We start from the raw sequence: 20,599 nt of genomic DNA, 5'->3' as shown, positions 1-20,599 counted from the left end.
CCGTTGTGAAATATTTTCCATAACCCAAAAATATTGTATTTTTGGCTGTTTGAAGCTGGTGTACAAAACCGAAAGTAAAAGACGCAAAAACGAAACTTCAGCACGGGAAGCATAGAAATAGCACTCATAGAACATATCTACTGCTTCTTAGACTTGCTTTCAATGAGAATGACAGATCTATAACACACATTTCTATGTGGATTTTGTCGGGTCGGCCAAAAAGTTACATATGAAGCTTTTCTGAATAACTGGGACTGCTGGGCCCATAGGCCTATGTGGCCACAGGACAACTTGTGAGAATGATGACGGGCAACAGACAGCGCATCAGTAAAATAAGTAAAAATACAGCCAGACTGTCCTGTACTGTGTCATTCTAGACCTTATAATCTGTCGAGAGTAGACCCACAACTGTTCCAAATGGAATGAATGGAAGTAAACATTCAGGGCTTTTGCTCCATTATTCAAATGACATTTTCACTGCAGTTTACAGCCTAGAGTGTAATTGTACTCAAAACAATAATTGTACAAGAAAACAATAATGCAAATATTCATTGCATTGTGGTGTTGTAGGCTAGTCTAGGTAGGATCATTTAATCAACTGTATAACATATTTGTATATTTAGAAGTGATGCAAGTCAACGAACAAATATACAATCGTAATAAAAAATGACAATAAAAGTGGTACCCCCTGTAATAATACTAAACAACATTTTTGCAACACCTAGTGACCTCACCAAGAGATGTTAGCCTTTTGGTATTGTATCGAAGGGTGGGGCAGGGAATTTTTGTTTTTACCATTTTGAGAAATGTGAAGAGGGGCATCTGTTATATAGTAATTTAAATCTGTATGGCCTAAACAAGATCAATATGGGAGCTTTTTGAGCTGAGTGTCTCATGTGATTATTGTTCTTTCATACGCAATGTCGCACCAGCCTCTGCGCTGCCAATCAGCTACTCCTCCATGTTCTTCTTGTGGATTCATATTGAAAACGTGTGCAGATTTGAATGACTTTGTGTGTGATATGATTGCTAGTTAACCAATTGCAGATCTGGACAAACGATCCACCTACCGCTATTATCACTATGGATAGAGGGCAGGATAGAGTTGACTGTATAGTAAGCGTACAGAAAAGCGTAGCTCATAAGGGAAGTACCAAAACACCTTAATAGGGGATATGCATGCAAGCTGATGAGGAAATGTGGCTATATGGAAGAAATTATATAGTAAATCCTACAAAATGGGGAATGTAAACCCCCGAAAACCCCCCCCCAAAGAAAATAAATAATACAATTGACAACCCTCCCATATTTTGGACCAGCCCCCTCCACCCCAGTACATTTACATTTACATTTTAGTCATTTAGCAGACGCTCTTATCCAGAGCGACTTACAGGAGCAATTAGGGTTAAGTGCCTTGCTCAAGGGCACATTTACGTCATTTAGCAGACGCTCTTATCCAGAGCGACTACAAATTGGTGCATTCACCCTATAGCCAGTGGGATAACCACTTTACAATTATACTTTTTGTACATTTCTAATTGTCCCTTACATTACTGACTATATAGCAGTAAACAACATTCCACAGCCAATTGCACTGAGCTGTGGTTCAATTCAAAGGAACGTTTCTCTGAATGCTGTATTATGAACTATTATAATATTATAATCAAGTTAGACATATTATATCAAATAAGTTTGCATTTGGGATGGAGCCTTTACCGTTTTGTTCCCAACAGAGATCCACCTTGCCCAGTCCATCCTCCGACATCTGCCCATTTGATCTCTTTTATCTGAAGGGACAAAAACACATCATGAGCAAATATTGTAGCCTACTTCAACTTGTATTGCCCTTACCAGTCTACCCTATACAAATTATACCCAAATAAGTATTTTGTCAAAAACATTCAGTAGCCTACATCTTCAAATACATGTTATGTAAACTGTCATATGATTGATTTTTTTTGTTGTGTTTTACAGGCACTATTTGCATTGTGTTCAATTGGAACTCCTCCATCAATCAACAGACAGTCAACCATAACAGACTATAGGAAGGAGGTACAGACAGTTAGTTAGAATTTGACCAGAGGAAGTGAGAAACACAATTCTGTAGTGTGCAGACAAAGTGCAGACAGCCACTCAGAAGCAGTGTAGCGCAGCAGTCAATTTCATCCCCCTGGTAATCTCTTTACAGTCAGAAGGTGTTGTTACCTGGACTCAATGGCCTGCCCAGTGCAGTGCACTGAGTGCAGTGACTACATAGCTGCATGTAACCCTCTCTAAGAAACCTGTGCATATTAGTCTAAGAAACCTAGGAGGGGATTCTAAACTCACCAGTGATGACTGTCAAATACATCTAGGGACTACTGGGCAGGTGCTTCAAATCCATGTACTGAATTGTTTGTGTTACTGCTGTGAGTTTAGATGCAACTAAAGCTGAGACTGAGACTTTCTAGTTCAGTACCAGTGGGGAAAGACCAGTAGAACTAGATTTACAAGACACATCATGGTCTTTCATTGGAATGAATCCTCTTTTATAAATGAATGGCACAGGGGGACAATAACAAAACAAGCCTACTCCACTGAACTAGTGGTATTATGTGTCAGCCATGTCATGTGGTCCCCTGTTGGTGCAGAGTGGTACTGCTCTTACCTAGGAGGGGAAGTGATGTCAGTGTGTCATCCTGTGGCAGCAAATCTTGTTTGATTGCAGTCAATCTAATCTATATTCTTGTACGTGAATCTCTGAGTCTGTGTGGCATCTTCTAGTCCCAATTATATGTTATAACTTGTTAGAAGAACATTAGAATACTACTTTATTTGTCTGTCTGTTTATCATACCTGTCCCTTGTAGAATCCCTCGAAGCCGTCGTTGACAGCGAACATCTTGTGTCCCTCAGAGATGCCCACCCTGACGGCAGAGCGGACAGCAGCGTTCATGCCTGCCGCGGGGGCTCCCACGTTCAGCACAGCAATGTTGAAGTTACTCTGCAGGGAGGAGAAGGGGAACAGGAGACACCATAACCAAAACGGTCAACTGAAAACAATAAAAACAACTTTTAAGCAGGGGGTAACAGAGCTAGGTTGGGACGGGGGAAGGGGCAACAGAGCTGGGCAGGGAGAGAATAGTTTTCTGGCCTCATTCGCACATGTTGACTCCCGAGTGGCGCAGCGGTCTAAGGCACTGCATCTCAGTGCTAGAGGTGTCACTACTGACCCTGGTTCGATTCCAGGCTGTATCACAATCTGGCCGTGGTTGGGAGTCCCATAGGGCGGCACACAATTGGCCCAGCGTCATCCGAGTTTGGCCGGGGTAGGCCGGCATTGTAAATAACAATTTGTTCTTAACTGACTTGCCTAGTTAAATAAATCAAATGTTAAGGCTAGGCCATAGGCATACCTCTTGCTAGCTTAGACAGCCAGATAGACCATGCTGATATGTTAGAACATGCAACATTGATGGAAAAGATTCTGGACAATGGACTTGGGAGTGGAAGTCGTGTGCAAAATAAACATTCTTCCTGTTATAGATTTTACAGGAATATGGGGAGGGAGACTTCAGCAAACATAAAACAACTCATGACCTGTGATTGACTTACATGTGGGAGTTCAGATTCTAGTTTTCGATGAGCCAGGAGCTTGTATGTCTTCAGATTGTTTTCAAAACTCCTGCAATTAGACAAAAAAGGGAAAGACGTCTTACAATATAGATACAATACAAATCAAATTGCACAAATACAAAGAAATACAAATCCACTTAGGCACATTAGCACAAACTGAGACCAAAATCAATGATATAATAAGGCCCTACAGACCCATACAATTGATCCTAGCATCCTGTTAATAAGTGGGACCAGGAGTGATTCATGACCACATGACCAGGAACACTTCTAGGTCCTGCAGTAGTTTTAGGTTATCACTAGGGTCCAGAGTGTTTCTTAACCAGATCAGGTGGTCAGGAAAAACTCCTGTCCCTAATAATAACAAGTTCCTCCCCATTAGCCCACTACTGTTGTACTGTAAATGGGGATGCAATGTCCTAACTGGTGAAGAGGATGTCCCTCAGTGAACTCCAACTCATTCCAAACTGGGAGGCAGAGCTAGAACAAACTGGGTGACCCTGACGTAACATAGTGATCTAATTTACTGCCTGACCAGGTCCTTTCACGCTGGCCGCTCCTCTCTCTCGCTCTGTATGTGTGTGTGTGTGTGTGTGTGTGTGTGTGTGTGTGTGTGTGTGTGTGTGTGTGTGTGTGTGTGTGTGGGTGTGGGTGTGTGTGTGTGTGTGTGTGTGTGTCATCGCCCCAGTAGGTCATGTGTCAGGGGCCTACTAGCATCAGCATGAGAAACCGTTAGGTCACTGTCCCTAATATTTCATACTGGGCTGGTGGTTGTGGCTGCAGCTGTACAAAGCCACTACAGTGGTTGGTGATGTTGCTGTACCTGCCGCGCAGCTTCACTGCCTCTTCAAACTTCTTCTCATCCATGGCTTTCTGCACCTCTTGAGTCTGGTGAACCAAAGCAGATTCACATTTGCATGCTAATTAGCAGACACTTTTATTCCGAGTGACTTATACAGTGAGTTCATACATTATTCGAATGTGTATATGATTCCTGCCTTAGTAAGACGTCAAGTCAATGCATTCTAATGGTAAGAGATATCTAGGTAAGATCAAAATGTTTTGCAGGGCAGTAGTTGAGAGCTGCTTTTTGTAGTTCAGTGGTTCCCGTACCCCTTCAAACATTCAACCTCCAGCTGCATACCCCCTCTAGCACCAGGGTCAGCACACTCTCAAATGTTGTTTTTTTACATCATTGTAAGCCTGCCACACACACTATACGATACATTTATTAAACATAAGAATGAGTGTGAGTTTTTGTCACAACCCGGCTCGTGGGAAGTGACAAAGAGCTTTTATAGGACCAGGGCACAAATAATAATAATCAATAGTTTTGCTCTTTATTTAGCCATCTTTCATATAAAACCTTATTTGTTCATCAATAATTGTGAATAACTCACCCCAGGTTAATGAGAAGGGTGTGCTTGAAAGGATGCACATAACTCTGCAATGTTGGGTTGTATTGTAGAGTCTCAGTCTTAAATCATTTTCCACACACAGTCTGTGCCTGTATTTAGTTTTCATGCTAGTGAGGGCTGAGAATCCATTCTCACATAGGTACGTGGTTGCAAAGGGCATCAGTGTCTTAACAGCGCGATTTGCCAAGGCAGGATACTCTGAGCGCAGCCCTATCCAGAAATCTGGCAATGGCTTTTGATTAAATTACATTTTCACAGAACTGCTTGTTGCAATTTTGATGAGGCTCTCTTGTTCAGATATTGGTAAGTGGACTGGAGGCAGGGCATGAAAGGGATACCAAATCCAGTTGTTTGTGTCGTCCGTTTCGGGAAGGTACCTGCGTAATTACACACCCAGCTCACTCAGGTGCTTCGCTATATCACATTTGACATTGTCCGTAAGCTTGAGTTCATTTGCACACAAAAAAATCATACAATGATGGATAGACCTGTGTGTTGTCCTTGTTAATGCAGACAGAGAAGAATTCCAACTTCTTAATCATATCCTCAATTTTGCCCCGCACATTGAATATAGTTGCGGAGAGACCCTGTAATCCTAGATTCAGATCATTCAGGCGAGAAAAAACATCACCCAGATAGGCCAGTCGTGTGAGAAACTTGTCATCATGCAAGCGGTCAGACAAGTGAAAATTATGGTCAGTACAGAAAACTTTAAGCTTGTCTCTCAATTCAAAAAAACGTCTCAATACTTTGCTCCTTGATAACCAGCGCACTTCTGTATGTTGTAAAAGCGTTACATGGTCGCTGCCCATATCATTGCATAATGCAGAAAATACACGAGAGTTCAGGGCCCTTGCTTTAACAAAGTTAACAATTTTCACTGTAGTGTCCAAAACGTATTTCAAGCTGCCAGGCATTCCCTTGGCAGCAAGAGCCTCTTGGTGGATGCTGCAGTGTACCCAAGTGGCGTCGGGAGCAACTTCTTGCATGCACGTTACCACTCCACTATGTCTCCCTGTCATGGCTTTTGCGCCATCAGTACAGATACCAACACATCTTGACCACCAAAGTCCATTTGATGTCACAAAGCTGTCCAGTACTTTAAAAATATCCTCTCCTGTTCTCCTGGTTTCCAGTGGTTTGCAGAAGAGGATGTCTTCCTTAATTGACCCTCCATAAACGTAACGGACATATACCAGGAGCTGTGCCAGGCCCGCCACGTCTGTTGACTCATCCAGCTGTAACGCATAGAATTCACTTGCTTGTATGCAAAGCAGTAATTGTTTCAAAACATCTCCTGCCATGTCACTGATGCGTCGTGAAACAGTGTTGTTTGATGAAGGCATTGTCGGTATAGTTTTTTTGGCCTTTCCCCCAGCATTGTCCCAGCCATATCCCCCAGCAGGAAGAATTAAGTCCTCCACAATAGTATGGGGCTTGCCTGTCCTAGCCACTCGGTAGCTCACCATATAAGACACTTCTAGCCCCTTCTTATTAATGGTATCTATTGCTTTTATACATGTCTTACTAATCGAAAATGGTCATAATTCTCGCTCAAAAAACTCCTGTGGCTTATTTTTCAAATTGGCATGTTTCGTTTCTAAATGTCTGTGCAAGAGTGAAGGTTTCATTAAGTTGTGAGATAGTACTTTTGCACAAATAACACATTGTGGCTGAGGAAAGGCACTACTCCCAATATAAGTGAACCCCAAATCAATGTAGTTCTCATCATACTTGCGCCTCTTCGATGGTCCAACGTCCCTGTCTGTTGTTCGGTGCATTCCCGGGTAAGGGGGCAGTAGCTCTTCGGCTGCATCAGATCCATAACTGTCAGGGTCCATGCTAGCTGGGCTAGCAACAAATGTAGAATTACTGATGCTAGCATTGGATGTGCTGGTGGAAGCAGAACAACTTGTGTCGTCGACAGGTGCAGGTGTAGTATTGCTGGTAGTAGCAGCACTACCAGTAGAGCTGGTATGAGTCTCTATGGACGTGGGCCGTACTTTTTTTTACCTTTTATCCATTTTCGAGCAAACGGAATGAGCAGCAGCTACGTTTGGCTACATATGGAAAGTTAGTGGAATTCCCGCGAGAGAGTAACTGTCAATGTGATTGGATGTTAAATATTTGACCAGGCTACCTGTATTTGACATTGTGTTGTTATTTAGCTGAACACTATATGGTTTAATTGTATTTTTGGCAGTGAAATTAGGCTACTCAGGCGAGAAAAAAACATCACCCAAATGTATAGCCCTGTTGTAAAATCTAAATGGACTGTTTGAAAATGTGAATCACATTTTTATTTGGTGTACCCCCGACGGCATTTCGTGTACAGTTGAAGTCGGAGGTTTACATACACTTAGGTTGGAGTCATTAAAACTCGTTTTTCAACCACTCCACAAATTTCTTGTTAACAAGTTGGCAAGTCGGTTAGGACATCTACTTTGTGCATGACACAATACGTTTTTCCAACAATTGTTTACAGACAGATTATTTCACTTATAATTCACTGTATGACAATTACAGTGGGTCAGAAGTTTACATACACTAAGTTGACTGTGCCTTTAAACAGCTTGGAAAATTCCAGAAAATGATGTCATGGCTTTAGAAGCTTCTGATAGGCTAATTGACATCATTTGAGTCAATTGGAGGTGTACCTGTGGATGTATTTCAAGGCCTACCTTCAATCTCTCTGCCTCTTTGCTTGACATCATGGGAAAATCAAAAGAAGTCAGCCAAGACCTCAGAAAAAATAATGTAGACCTCCACAAGTCTGGTTCATCCTTGGGAGCAATTTCCAAACGCCTGAAGGTACCACGTTCATCTGTACAAACAATAGTACGCAAGTATAAACACCATGTGCAAATCAATCCCAGAACAACAGCAAAGGACCTTGTGAAGATGCTGGAGGAAACAGGTACAAAAGTATCTATATCCACAGTAAAACGAGTCCTATATCAACATAACCTGAAAGGCCGCTCAGCAAGGAAGAAGTCACTGCTCCAAAACCGCCATAAAAAAGCCTACGGTTTGCAACTGTACATGGGGACAAAGATCGTACTTTTGGAGAAATGTCCTCTGGTCTGATGAAACAAAAATAGAACTGTTTGGCCATAATGACCAAACATCAGGATCCCCAGACTCCACCAATCTACCGACTTTCCATGACCAGACTTCCCCCTGATGATCTCTGGAGCCATGTACTCTATGGTGCCACAGAACGAATACGTCCTTTCCTTCTCCTCCTCCAGGAACTGGACACCAACTGATAGGTGTACAACCCGCTATGACTACATTCCCGCCACAATCATTATGTTTGGAGGAAAAAGGGGATGGCTTGCAAGCCGAAGAACACCATCCCAACCGTGAAGCACGAGGGTGGCAGCATCATGCTGTGGGGGTGCTTTGTTTCAGGAGGGACTGGTGCACTTCACAAAATAGATGGCATCATGAGGAAGGAAAATGATGTGGATATATTGAAGCAACATCTCAAGACATCAGTCAGGAAGTTAAAGCTTGGTCGCAAATAGGCCTTCCAAATGAACAATGACCCCTAGCATACTTCCTAAGTTGTGGCAAAATGGCTTAAGGACAACAAAGTCAAGGTATTGGAGTGACCATCACAAAGCCCTGACCTCAATCCTATAGAAATGTGTGGGCAGAACTGAAAAAGCGTGTGCGAGCAAGGAGGCCTACAAACCTGACTCAGTTACACCAGCTCTGTCAGGAGGAATGGGCCAAAATTCACCCAACTTATTGTGGGAAGCTTGTGGAAGGCTACCTGAAACGTTTGACCCAAGTTAAACAATTTAAAGGCAATGCTACCAAAAAACTAATTGAGTGTATGTAAACTTCTGACCTCAAATCAAATCAAATCAAATCAAATTTTATTGGTCACATGCGCCGAATACAACAGGTGCAGACATTACAGTGAAATGCTTACTTACAGCCCTTAACCAACAGTGCATTTATTTTAAACAAAAAAGTAAGAATAAAACAACAACAAAAAAGTGTTGAGAAAAAAAAGAGCAGAAGTAAAAAATAAAGTGACAGTAGGGAGGCTATATATACAATAGAATAAAGTGACAGTAGGGAGGCTATATATACAGGGGGGTACCGTTGCATAGTCAATGCAACGGTACTGGGAATGTGATGAAAGAAATCCTACTGGGAATGTGATGAAAGAAATACAAGCTGAAATAAATAATTATCTCTACTATTATTCTGACATTTCACATTCTTAGAATAAAGTGGTGATCCTAACTGACCTAAGACAGGGAATTTTTACAAGGATACAATGTCAGGAATTGTGAAAAACTAAGTTTAAATGTATTTGGCTAAGGTGTATGTAAACTTCCGACTTCAACTGTACCCCTGGGGGAATAGCCGGTGTAGTTGAACTAGCCAGGCTTAAATGACATTACATCATCACATCGCAGGCCATGAATACTTGCTATTAGCCACTGTTAGCGGTCTTCACCACTGTCCGTGGCCTGCACTACCTACCAGCCAGCTCTAGCCTGGACAATTATCGGTCTGCACAGCGTGCTATCGACCCAGAGCATATCGGATTTTCTGCCGGAATCAATGAATCACTGGACCTTAACACCGGATCATCGCAACTAGCTAGCTGCAACCAAATGGCTGTTGTTGGCTAATTCACCACTGTCCCGATGCACCAGTTAGCCTTGAGCTAGCCTCGAGCCAGGCCCATCTCCCGGCTATCTACCGCTCTGTCAACCGGACGGGACCGCCTAGTTTCGACACGGAGCCCCGCCGATCCATCACGACTGGTCTGCCGACATAATCGTCTGATGTGGTTCCAACAGGCTTCCCGTTGCGACGACCACAAAGTTCCATCTGCTAGCCCCGGCCCGCTAGCACGCGCAATCAACAGCCGTGCCTCCTGCTCGCCTGTGCTGTAGCAGCCTACAAACTGCTCCCGGACATAGCTATTGCTGTTCACTGGTCCTTATGATCACTCAGCTACACAGCTGATGCCTGCTGGACTGTTCTTTTGCACGGTACCATATCCTGTTTATCTGTTTAGCCTCAGCCCAAACTTTCGTCGCCATTACCAGTTGTTGTCTTAGCCCTCTCGAATAACACCTGTGATTGCGTTATGCCTCTCTCCCATGTCAATATGCCTAGCCTATTGCTGTTTGGGCTAGTTCTTATTGTACTATTTCACTGTAGAACCTCCAGTCCCGCTCAACCAGCCTCAGAGAGCTCCTTTGTCCCACCCCCCATACACGCGGAGACCGGCTCAATCGGTACCTCCAGGGATGCTACCTCTTTCATCGTTACCCAATGCTTAGGTGTACCTCCACTGTACTCATATCCTTCCATATCCTTGTCTGTACATAATGCCCTGAATCTATTCTACAACGCCCGGAAATCTGCCCCTTTTATTCTCTGTACCCAACGCACTAGAAGACCAGTTCTTAAAGCCTTTAGCTGTATCCTTAGTCTATTCCTCCTCTGTTCCTCTGGTGAGGTAGAGGTTAACACAGGCCCTGTAGCCCCCAGTATCACTCCTACTCCCCAGGCGCTATCATTTGTTGACTTCTGTAACCGTAAAAGCCTTGGATTCTTGCGTGTCAACATCAGAAGCCACCTCCCCAAGTTTGAGGTATTCACTGCATTAGCACACTCTGCCAACCCTGATGTTCTAGCAGTGTCTGAATCCTGGCTTAGGAAGGCCACCAAAAATTCAGAAATTTCCATCCCGAATTACAACATTTTCCGTCTAGATAGAACTGCCAAAGGGGGCGGAGTTGCAATCTACTGTAGAGATAAGTCTCTCACTGTTGCCGCTTGCTACAGACCCCCCTCAGCCCCCAGTTGTGCCCTGGACACCATATGTGAATTGCTTGCCACCCATCTATCCTCAGAGTTCGTACTGCTTGGTGACCTAAACTGGGATATGCTTAACACCCCGGCCATCCTACAATCTAAACTAGATGCCCTCAATCTCACACAAATTATCAAGGAACCTACCAGGTACAACCCTAAATCCGTAAACATGGGCACCCTCATAGATATCATCCTGACTAATTTAACCTCTAAATACACCTCCACTGTCTTCAACCAGGATCTCAGCGATCACTGCCTCATTGCCTGCATCCGTAATGAGTCGACCACCCCTCATCACTGTCAAACGCTCCCTAAAACACTTCAGCAAGCAGGCCTTTCTAATTGACCTGGCCCGGGTATCCTGGATGGATATTGACCTCATTCCGTCAGTAGAGGATGCCTGGATGTTCTTCAAAAGTGCTTTCCTCTCCATCTTAAATAAGCATGCCCCATTCAAACAATTCAGAACTAAGAACAGCTATAGCCCCTGGTTCACCCCAGACTTGACTGCTCTTGACCAGCACAAAAACATCCTGTGGCGTACTGCATTAGCATTGAACAGCCCCCGGGATATGCAACTTTTCAGGTAAGTCAGGAACCAATATACACAATCAGTTAGGAAAGCAAAGGCTAGCTTTTTCAAACAGAAATGTGCATCCTGTAGCACTAACTCCAAAAAGTTTTGGGACACTGTAAAGTCCATGGAGAATAAGGGCGCCTCCTCCCAGCTACCCAATGCACTGAGGCTAGGAAACACTGTCACCACCGATAAATCTACGATAATCGAGAATTTCAATAAGCATTTTGCTGCGGCTGGCCATGCTTTCCACCTGGCTACCCTGAGTGGCGCAGTGGTCTAAGGCACTGCATCGCAGTGCTAACTGTGCCACTAGAGATCCTGGTTCGAATCCAGGCTCTGTCGCAGCCGGCCGCGACCAGGAGACTCATGGGCGGCGCACAATTGGCCCAGCGTCGTCCAGGGTAGGGGAGGGAATGGCCGGCAGGGATGTAGCTCAGTTGATAGAGCATGGCGTTTGCAACGCCAGGGTTGCGGGTTCGATTCCCACGGGGGGCCAGTATAAAAAAAGATGTATTCACGAACTGTAAGTCGCTCTGGATAAGAGCGTCTGCTAAATGACTAAAATGTAAAATGTACCCCTACCCCGGCCACCAGCTCTGCACCCTCCGCTGAAACTTGCCCATGCCCCCCCAAGGTCCTAAACGATATTATAACCGCGATCGATAAAAGACAGTACTGTGCAGCCATCTTCATCGACCTGGCCAAGGCTTTTGACTCTGTCAATCACCGCATTCTTATTGGCAGACTAAATAGCCTTGGTTTCTCAAATGACTGCCACGCCTGGTTCACCAACTACTTCTCAGATAGAGTTCAATGTGTCAAATCGGAGGGCCTGTTGTCTGGACCTCTGGCAGTCTCTATGGGGGTGCCAAAGGGTTCAATTCTCGGGCTGACTCTATTCTCTGTGTATATCAATGATGTCGCTCTTGCTGCTGGTGACTCTCAGATCCACCTCTACGCAGATGACACCATTTTGTATACATCTGGCCCTTCATTGGACACTGTGTTAAGAAACCTCCAAACGAGCTTCAATGCCATACAACAATTATTCCGTGGCCTCCAACTGCTCTTAAAACGCTAGTAAAACTAAATGCATGCTCTTCAATCGAACGCTGCTTGCACCCGCCCACCCGACTAGAATCACTACCCTCTGCAGGTCTGACATAGAATATGTGGACAACTACAAATACCTAGGTGTCTGGTTAGACCGTAAACTCTCCTTCCAGACTCACATTAAGCATCTCCAATCCAAAGTTAAATCTAGAATCGGCTTCCTATTTTGCAACAAAGCCTCCTTCACTCATGCTGCTAAACATGCCCTCGTAAAACTGACTATCCTACCGATCCTTGACTTTGGCGATGTCATTTACAAAATAGCTTCCAACACTCTACTCAGCAAATTGGATGTAGTCTATCACAGTGCCATCCGTTTTGTCACCAAAGCCCCATATACTACCCACCATTGTGACCTGTACGCTCTCGTCGGCTGGCCATCACTACATATTCGTCGCCAAACCCACTGGCTCCAGGTCATCTATAAATCTCTTCTAGGCAAATCCCCACCTTATCTTAGCTCATTAGTCACCATAGCAACACCCACCCGTAGTATGCGTTCCAGCAGGTATATTTCACTGGTCATCCCCAAAGCCAACACCTCCTTTGGCCACCATTCCTTCCAGTTCTCTGCTGCAAATGACTGGAACGAACTGCAAAAATCTCTGAAGCTGGAGACACTTATCTCCCTCACTATCTTTAAGCATCAGTTGTCAGAGCAGCGTACCGATCACTGCACCTGTACACAGCCCATCTGTAATTAGCCCACCCAACTACCTCATCCCCATATTGTTATTTATTTTGCTCATTTGCACCCCAGTATATCTATTTGCACATCATCTATCATTCCAGTCTTAATACTAAATTGTAATTAATTTGCACTATGGCCTATTTATTGCCTTACCTCCATCATTCACTACATTTGCACACAATGTATATAGATTTTCTATTGTGTTATTGACTGTACGTTTTGTTTATTCCATATGTAACTCTGTGTTTGTTGTTTTTATTGCACTGCTTTGCTTTATCTTGGCCAGGTCGCAGTTGTAAATGAGAACTTGTTCTCAACTGGCTTACCTGGTTAAATAAAGGTGAAATAAAAAAAAATAAAAAAAATAGCAACAGGCAGCCACATGCCTTGGATAACGATGAACCAAAAAAACACCTTGCTCAGAGAACAAAACAACACTTATCCCAGATCCCAATTTATGCACTTATGTTTCCAATCAGGCAATTCTCTCATTCCTCTGTGTGTGTGTGTGTGTGTGTGTGTGTGTGTGTGTGTGTGTGTGTGTGTGTATGTATGTATGTGTGTAGTAGTAAGAGGCCTTGTCCTGGCTACAGTACTCTTGTCTACCTACCATCTGTACACACTCCATGAGAGGCAGTCTCACCGCCTGGTTTCCACACAGAGAGACCACACAGGCTGGTGTGTTAGCTGTAGTCTCCAACAGGGCAATGACAGCCTCCACACCCATACGACTGGCCTGGAGAGGACACACAGCCACACATCATAAGATAGGAAAGATGCCACAGCTAGACACTTTTCTCTAGAGCAATGTACAATACAGCGAGTGCATTTTAGTACATGTACAGCAGGTGATCCCTGTTGGAATTGAACCCAAGACATTGGCATTGCTAGGGTAATGCTCTTAGCAACTGAGCCAAACAGGACCACATTAAACAGATACCGACATCTCTTCCTCTTTGCCTGAGCTCACACAAGGATTAGCTCTTTCACTCTCTGTTTCACTCTTTCTCCCTCAGATTCTCTCTCTTCCTCTGGATGTTTTCATGCTCTCTCGCTTTCTCTTTTCATTTGTTGTATTTCAGAGGATGTAGGCAAAATGGAAGAGCTTTTCAGCCCTGGATTTCTCCCTCTCTCTATGATACACCAGTAGGCCTACATCAGCACACATGCCTTGCCATCAAATCTGTTAATGTGCTTAACCTAAAACCAGCAGTTGTTTCCTCCCCAGGCCTAGTGAGTGCATGTCTTCCACAGGATTAATCTAGTGGGACTGCTGTACACTACTAGCCTGGTCCCAGATCTGTTTGTACTGTCCTCTCAGCTTTTATGGTCATTATCACGCCAAGCATAGGATTTGGCAAGACAGCACAAACAGATCTGGGACCAGGCTAGAACACTATAGTACTGTAGATGTAGAAAACGGTCAAGAATATGGTCAGAATACGGTCAGAATACCTACCAGGATACGGTCGAAGGCAGAGGGGGTTCCTCCTCTCTGGACGTGGCCCAGGATTGTCACACGGGTGTCAAACCCCAGGCATCTGACAACAAGCTGGGACAACAGGAACCATGTTTTAGCGACAATCTTTTAAAGTCTGTCCTATAGTAATGGTATAGGAGTAATGGTAATGCAAAATACTAATGCTAGATCTAATACTAGGCTAAATACTAAAGCACTTTTTTTTTTCTTCACGTACTGTAAGTAAACTATCAGAATTGTTTTATTTTTATGAAGGTCTATTTTACATAAGATATTCTAGACACACACATTTGTAATAAACCACGAAGAGAAAATACTCTCACAAGCTGAAGGGTTGAGCAAAGGTAAAAACACAATGCACATGCAATCTATCCTCCTTATTTTCAGTCATGTTAGTGGGGTCTTTATAAGATGCACAGACCAAAGATCCCATGCTTAAAAAAGGTTGACTTTCAAAATGTGATACAACTAAATAAATAAAAAGACATTCAAGCACAAGCTGGATTAAATGCTTTGCCTAAATTCTTGTGTCATCCTGTGCTAGATTATAAAGGACTTAATTTTCTAAATTATTAACAATGCAATTAAATTATTTTCCATTTATAGTCTATTTCACAGCTGTGCTGATGCGTTTTGTACAAAATGTATCTCTTTACAATGCGTTCCATAGGCCTGGCTAGACATGTACAGTAGCTTGCGAAAGTATCCACCCCCTTGGCATTTTTCCTATTTTGTTGCCTACCAACCTGGAATTAAAATTGATTTTTGGGGGGTTTGTATCATTTGATTTACACAACATGCCTACCACTTTGAAGATGCAAAATAATTTTTGTGTGAAACAAACAAGAAATAAGACAAAAAAGCAGAAAACTTGAGCGTGCATAACTAACTAACTAACTAACTAACTAACTAACTAATCTGACCAGAGTACCTTCTTCCATATGTTTGGGGAGTCTCCCACATGCCTTTTGGCATGATGCTGCCACCACCATGTTTCACTGTGGGGATGGTGTTCTCGGGGTGATGAGAGGTGTTGGGTTTGCGCCAGACATAGCGTTTTCCTTGATGGCCAAAAAGCTCAATTTTAGTCTCATCTGACCAGAGTACCTTCTTCCATATGTTTGGGGAGTCTCCCACATGGCTTTTGGCGAACACCAAACGTGTTTGCTTATTTTTTTCTTTAAGCAATGGCTTTTTTCTGGCCACTCTTCCATAAAGCCCAGCTCTGCGGAGTGTACGGCTTAAAGTGGTCCTATGGACAGATACTCCAATCTCCGCTGTGGAGCTTTGCAGCTCCTTCAGGGTTATTTTTGGTCTCTTTGTTGCCTCTCTGATTAATGCCCTCCTTGCCTGGTCCGTGAGTTTTGGTGGGCGGCCCTCTCTTGGCAGGTTTGTTGTGGTGCCATATTCTTTCCATTTTTTAATAATGGATTTAATGGTGCTCCGTGGGATGTTCAAAGTTTCAGATATTTTTTTATAACCCAACCCTGATCTGTACTTCTCCACAACTTTGTCCCTGACCTGTTTGGAGAGCTCCTTGGTCTTCATGGTGCCGCTTGCTTGGTGGTGCCCCTTGCTTAGTGGTGTTGCAGACTCTGGGGCCTTTCAGAACAGGTGTACAGTGGGGAAAAAAAGTATTTAGTCAGCCACCAATTGTGCAAGTTCTCCCACTTAAAAAGATGAGAGAGGCCTGTAATTTTCATCATAGGTACACGTCAACTATGACAGACAAAATGAGATTTACTTCACATTGTAGGATTTTTTATGAATTTATTTGCAAATTATGGTGGAAAATAAGTATTTGGTCAATAACAAAAGTTTCTCAATACTTTGTTATATACCCTTTGTTGGCAATGACACAGGTCAAACATTTTCTGTAAGTCTTCACAAGGTTTTCACACACTGTTGCTGGTATTTTGGCCCATTCCTCCATGTAGATCTCCTCTAGAGCAGTGATGTTTTGGGGCTGTCGCTGGGCAACACAGACATTCAACTCCCTCCAAAGATTTTCTATGGGGTTGAGATCTGTAGACTGGCTAGGCCACTCCAGGACCTTGAAATGCTTCTTACGAAGCCACTCCTTCGTTGCCCGGGCGGTGTGTTTGGGATCATTGTCATGCTGAAAGACCCAGCCACGTTTCATCTTCAATGCCCTTGCTGATGGAAGGAGGTTTTCACTCAAAATCTCACGATACATGGCCCCATTCATTCTTTCCTTTACACGGATCAGTCGTCCTGGTCCCTTTGCAGAAAAACAGCCCCAAAGCATGATGTTTCCACCCCCATGCTTCACAGTAGGTAAGGTGTTATTTGGATGCAACTCAGCATTCTTTGTCCTCCAAACACGACGAGTTGAGTTTTTACCAAAAAGTTCTATTTTGGTTTCATCTGACCATATGACATTCTCCCAATCCTCTTCTGGATCATCCAAATGCACTCTAGCAATCTTCAGACGGGCCTGGACATGTACTGGCTTAAGCAGGGGGACACGTCTGGCACTGCAGGATTTGAGTCCCTGGCGGCGTAGTGTTTTACTGATGGTAGGCTTTGTTACTTTGGTCCCAGCTCTCTGCAGGTCATTCACTAGGTCCCCCTGTGTGGTTCTGGGATTTTTGCTCACCGTTCTTGTGATCATTTTGACCCCACGGGGTGAGATCTTGCGTGGAGCCCCAGATCGAGAGAGATTATCAGTGGTCTTGTATGTCTTCCATTTCCTAATAATTGCTCCCACAGTTGATTTCTTCAAACCAAGCTGCTTACCTATTGCAGATTCAGTCTTCCCAGCCTGGTGCAGGTCTACAATTTTGTTTCTGGTGTCCTTTGACAGCTCTTTGGTCTTGGCCATAGTGGAGTTTGGAGTGTGACTGTTTGATGTTGTGGACAGGTGTCTTTTATACTGATAACAAGTTCAAACAGGTGCCATTAATACAGATAACGAGTGGAGGACAGAAGAGCCTCTTAAAGAAGAAGTTACAGGTCTGTGAGAGCCAGAAATCTTGCTTGTTTGTAGGTGACCAAATACTTATTTTCCACCATAATTTGCAAATAAATTCATAAAAAATCCTACAATGTGATTTTCTGGATTTTTTTCTCCTAAATTTGTCTGTCATAGTTGACGTGTACCTATGATGAAAATTACAGGCCTCTCTCATCTTTTTAAGTGGGAGAACTTGCACAATTGGTGGCTGACTAAATACTTTTTATCCCCACTGTATATATACTGAGATCATGTGACATTTAGATTGCACACAGGTGGACTTTATTTAACTAATTATGTGACTTCTGAAAGTAATTGGTTGCACCAGATCTTATTTAGGGGCTTCATAGCAAAGGGGGTGAATACATATGCACGCACCACTTTTCCGTAATTATTTTTCTGAAACAAGTTATTTTTTTAATTTCACTTCACCAATTTGGACTATTTTGTGTATGTCCATTACATGAAATCCAAATAAAAATCAATTTATATTACAGGTTGTAATGCAACAAAATAGGAAAAAACACCAAGGGGGATGAATACTTTTGCAAGGCACTGTAGGTTACTAAAACGTATCTGGGTAAGCTGTCATACAGCAAATCAAGATGGTAGAGGGCAAAGCAGTTTATGAGCTGTAAATTAAGTTTGAGGCCACTCAGGAAGCAGTGGTGAATGCTGTCTTACCACAGAGTGTGTGTGTGCATCAGAGCATTCATACCAGAGGGCACAGTCAGCGAGAGTGAAGCCACACCAAGGGCAGTAGGGTAGCAATAGAGGCCTAGCAGGAGTTGTCTGCTATAGGCCTGAGATAGCTGTACTTACATCCTTGACATGGTCTGTCGTTATGGGCTTGTTGTTACAATCAATTGCCCCCTCGGCTACTATTATGATATTCAGCCTTTTCATTCCTGCCCGGTTCTATATGAGGGAGGGATGGAAGACACATGACAGAAACTAAAACAGAGGTTTGGCTTGGCTCGCAAAAGACAGAGGGCCAGACTGTGAGAAAATTGTCCATGGACCAGAGAGCAAGTGTTAATTCTTGGCGACATATTAACCAAAGATTGTCATAATCTCTTTATTTGAAAATGTCCTTACTATCAAATAATTTACTAACTTGGTGTCAACACATAATATGACACCAACCCCATAATACTCTGCTCGTTTGCCAGTGGACTGTTTTGACGCTGTTGGGCCTCTGTACTTTTGGTTTTGGCCCTGTAACACGCTAAGGTACTCACGTCCTTGACAACACTACCGGTTATAGCTTTCCCATGTCTGTCAATGGCTCCCTCAGCCACTATGATTATGTTCAACCTTGAACCCCTGGAGCGAGTCTGGACCATAACATTTTATTTCCAAACAGAAAACAGCACAATAACACACAAGTAAATTACTGTAACATTACCAAATAACTGCAGATCAGATCGTATCTCAATGTTAGCCTTATGTGACATTGAACTGAACTTGTTGCAATTCTTGGTTAGGCTAACTTCATTTTATTCTAAAAGTAATAATTTATTGTAAATTGTTCAATATATACTACAACAACGAAACAGAGCGAACTGGATAGTGAAAGAGCATTACATATTAGTGAGAAGTGTTGTGAGGTTAAAGGAGTGCTAAGTTAATACATTACCGCAGATAGTTTCTGACACATCTTCTCCTCCCAGCCGTCCTCAGGGGGCATCTCAGGGATCAGCACCCAGTCAGCACCACACGCCAGGGCACTCACTAAGGCCAGGTATCTGGAGACAGACACACACAGACACACACAGACACACACCCACGCACATACGCACGGACACACAAACATGGACACACACACAAACACACACTAGTCATAAAACAGCACCCATTGGCCCCACGGGACGGATCTGAACTCACACACAAGGTCACACATAAGGTGTGTTAGCATATCAATGTTTAAATACGTTTAAAAGTCTGTGTCTGTCTTACCCACAATGCCTGCCCATGACCTCCAGCACAAATGTCCTCTGGTGGCTGAAAGAGAGATAGCGAGTGAGAAGATGACATTTGAGAGAATCATATGTTCACAGCTAACCCAGATAAAGTAAAAACTCGAACAACTTTTGTTAAAGCTACTATTGCTAACCTCTGTGCAGTGGTCATGATTGCATCCACCACCTCTATGATCCTGTGCAGGGCAGAGTCCGTCCCAATTGTCATGTCGGTGCCACAGAAGTCGTTGTCGATAGACCCCACCATCCCGACGATGTGCAGGGCTGAATACTTCTGGACAGCATCTTCATTAATCAACCCTGTTGCAAAGTTTAAAAACAATACAATTATATACTTTTGTGACAAAGATTGAAATAAAAGAAAGCTATTTATTCCAAGATCCCTGTCTCTTCAATGTGAGGCGGGATTAGCCATAACTTCTATGCAGAAAGACTAACTTGACATTGTAGCTCCATTCTGAGGTAGGATATGAAACAGCCAACACAGGTACACAATGAGAAACTACGACCAATTCATTCTCAAATAAAAACAATGTCATAGGACAGAGTTTTTGCCTTCCCGGACAAATCCTTTCAGATTAAAAACATTTGGGGATTTATTATCCTGTTCTAGCAGAAAGCTCACAATGGATTAACTCATCTGCAAATACACTTTTAAGACTGTTCAGCCTACCACATTACCAAACTTGACATTTCCACTTCTTTTCAGGGTCAATATGTCACCCTGTCAGTATGACCTCTCTCTATACAGCCCCTACCTTTCTCTAAGCTCTCTCTCAATGACCCCTACCTCATGCCCCTGTCTGTCCCCACTACAAACAAACCCTTCTGCAGTCCACCTTTTTCTCTGCCATCCCGCTCTCTCTAACTCCTCTCCTGTCCCCACTA

The 20,599-nt window shown here is 43.4% G+C and overlaps 1 protein-coding gene across 5 annotated transcripts in view; it reads right to left on the bottom strand.

Moving 5' to 3' along the window:
* The window catches only part of pfkpa (phosphofructokinase, platelet a), a 37,144-nt gene that overhangs the window by 9,164 nt on the left and 7,381 nt on the right, over positions 1-20,599 (bottom strand). For 3 of the 5 annotated variants that reach the window (XM_084151851.1, XM_084151853.1, XM_084151855.1), the window contains exons 5-14: positions 19,846-20,011; positions 19,689-19,733; positions 19,369-19,477; positions 18,552-18,647; positions 14,732-14,824; positions 13,883-14,008; positions 4,438-4,502; positions 3,594-3,663; positions 2,836-2,982; positions 1,717-1,787 (exon numbers count right to left, since the gene is read on the bottom strand). In XM_084151851.1, the coding sequence (XP_084007977.1) occupies positions 1,717-1,787; positions 2,836-2,982; positions 3,594-3,663; positions 4,438-4,502; positions 13,883-14,008; positions 14,732-14,824; positions 18,552-18,647; positions 19,369-19,477; positions 19,689-19,733; positions 19,846-20,011 (988 nt within the window). Of the gene's footprint in view, positions 1-1,716; positions 1,788-2,835; positions 2,983-3,593; positions 3,664-4,437; positions 4,503-13,882; positions 14,009-14,731; positions 14,825-18,551; positions 18,648-18,970; positions 19,067-19,368; positions 19,478-19,688; positions 19,734-19,845; positions 20,012-20,599 lie in introns of all 5 variants that reach the window. The other 2 variants (XM_084151854.1, XM_084151852.1) reach the window with 1 other exon arrangement.

Source organism: Coregonus lavaretus (assembly GCF_964263955.1).
Source record: "Coregonus lavaretus genome assembly, chromosome: 34".
In the NCBI taxonomy this organism is placed as follows: Eukaryota; Metazoa; Chordata; class Actinopteri; order Salmoniformes; family Salmonidae; genus Coregonus; species Coregonus lavaretus.
Note: the sequence above shows the minus strand (reverse complement) of the source record. Positions and strands in the feature narration are given on the sequence as shown.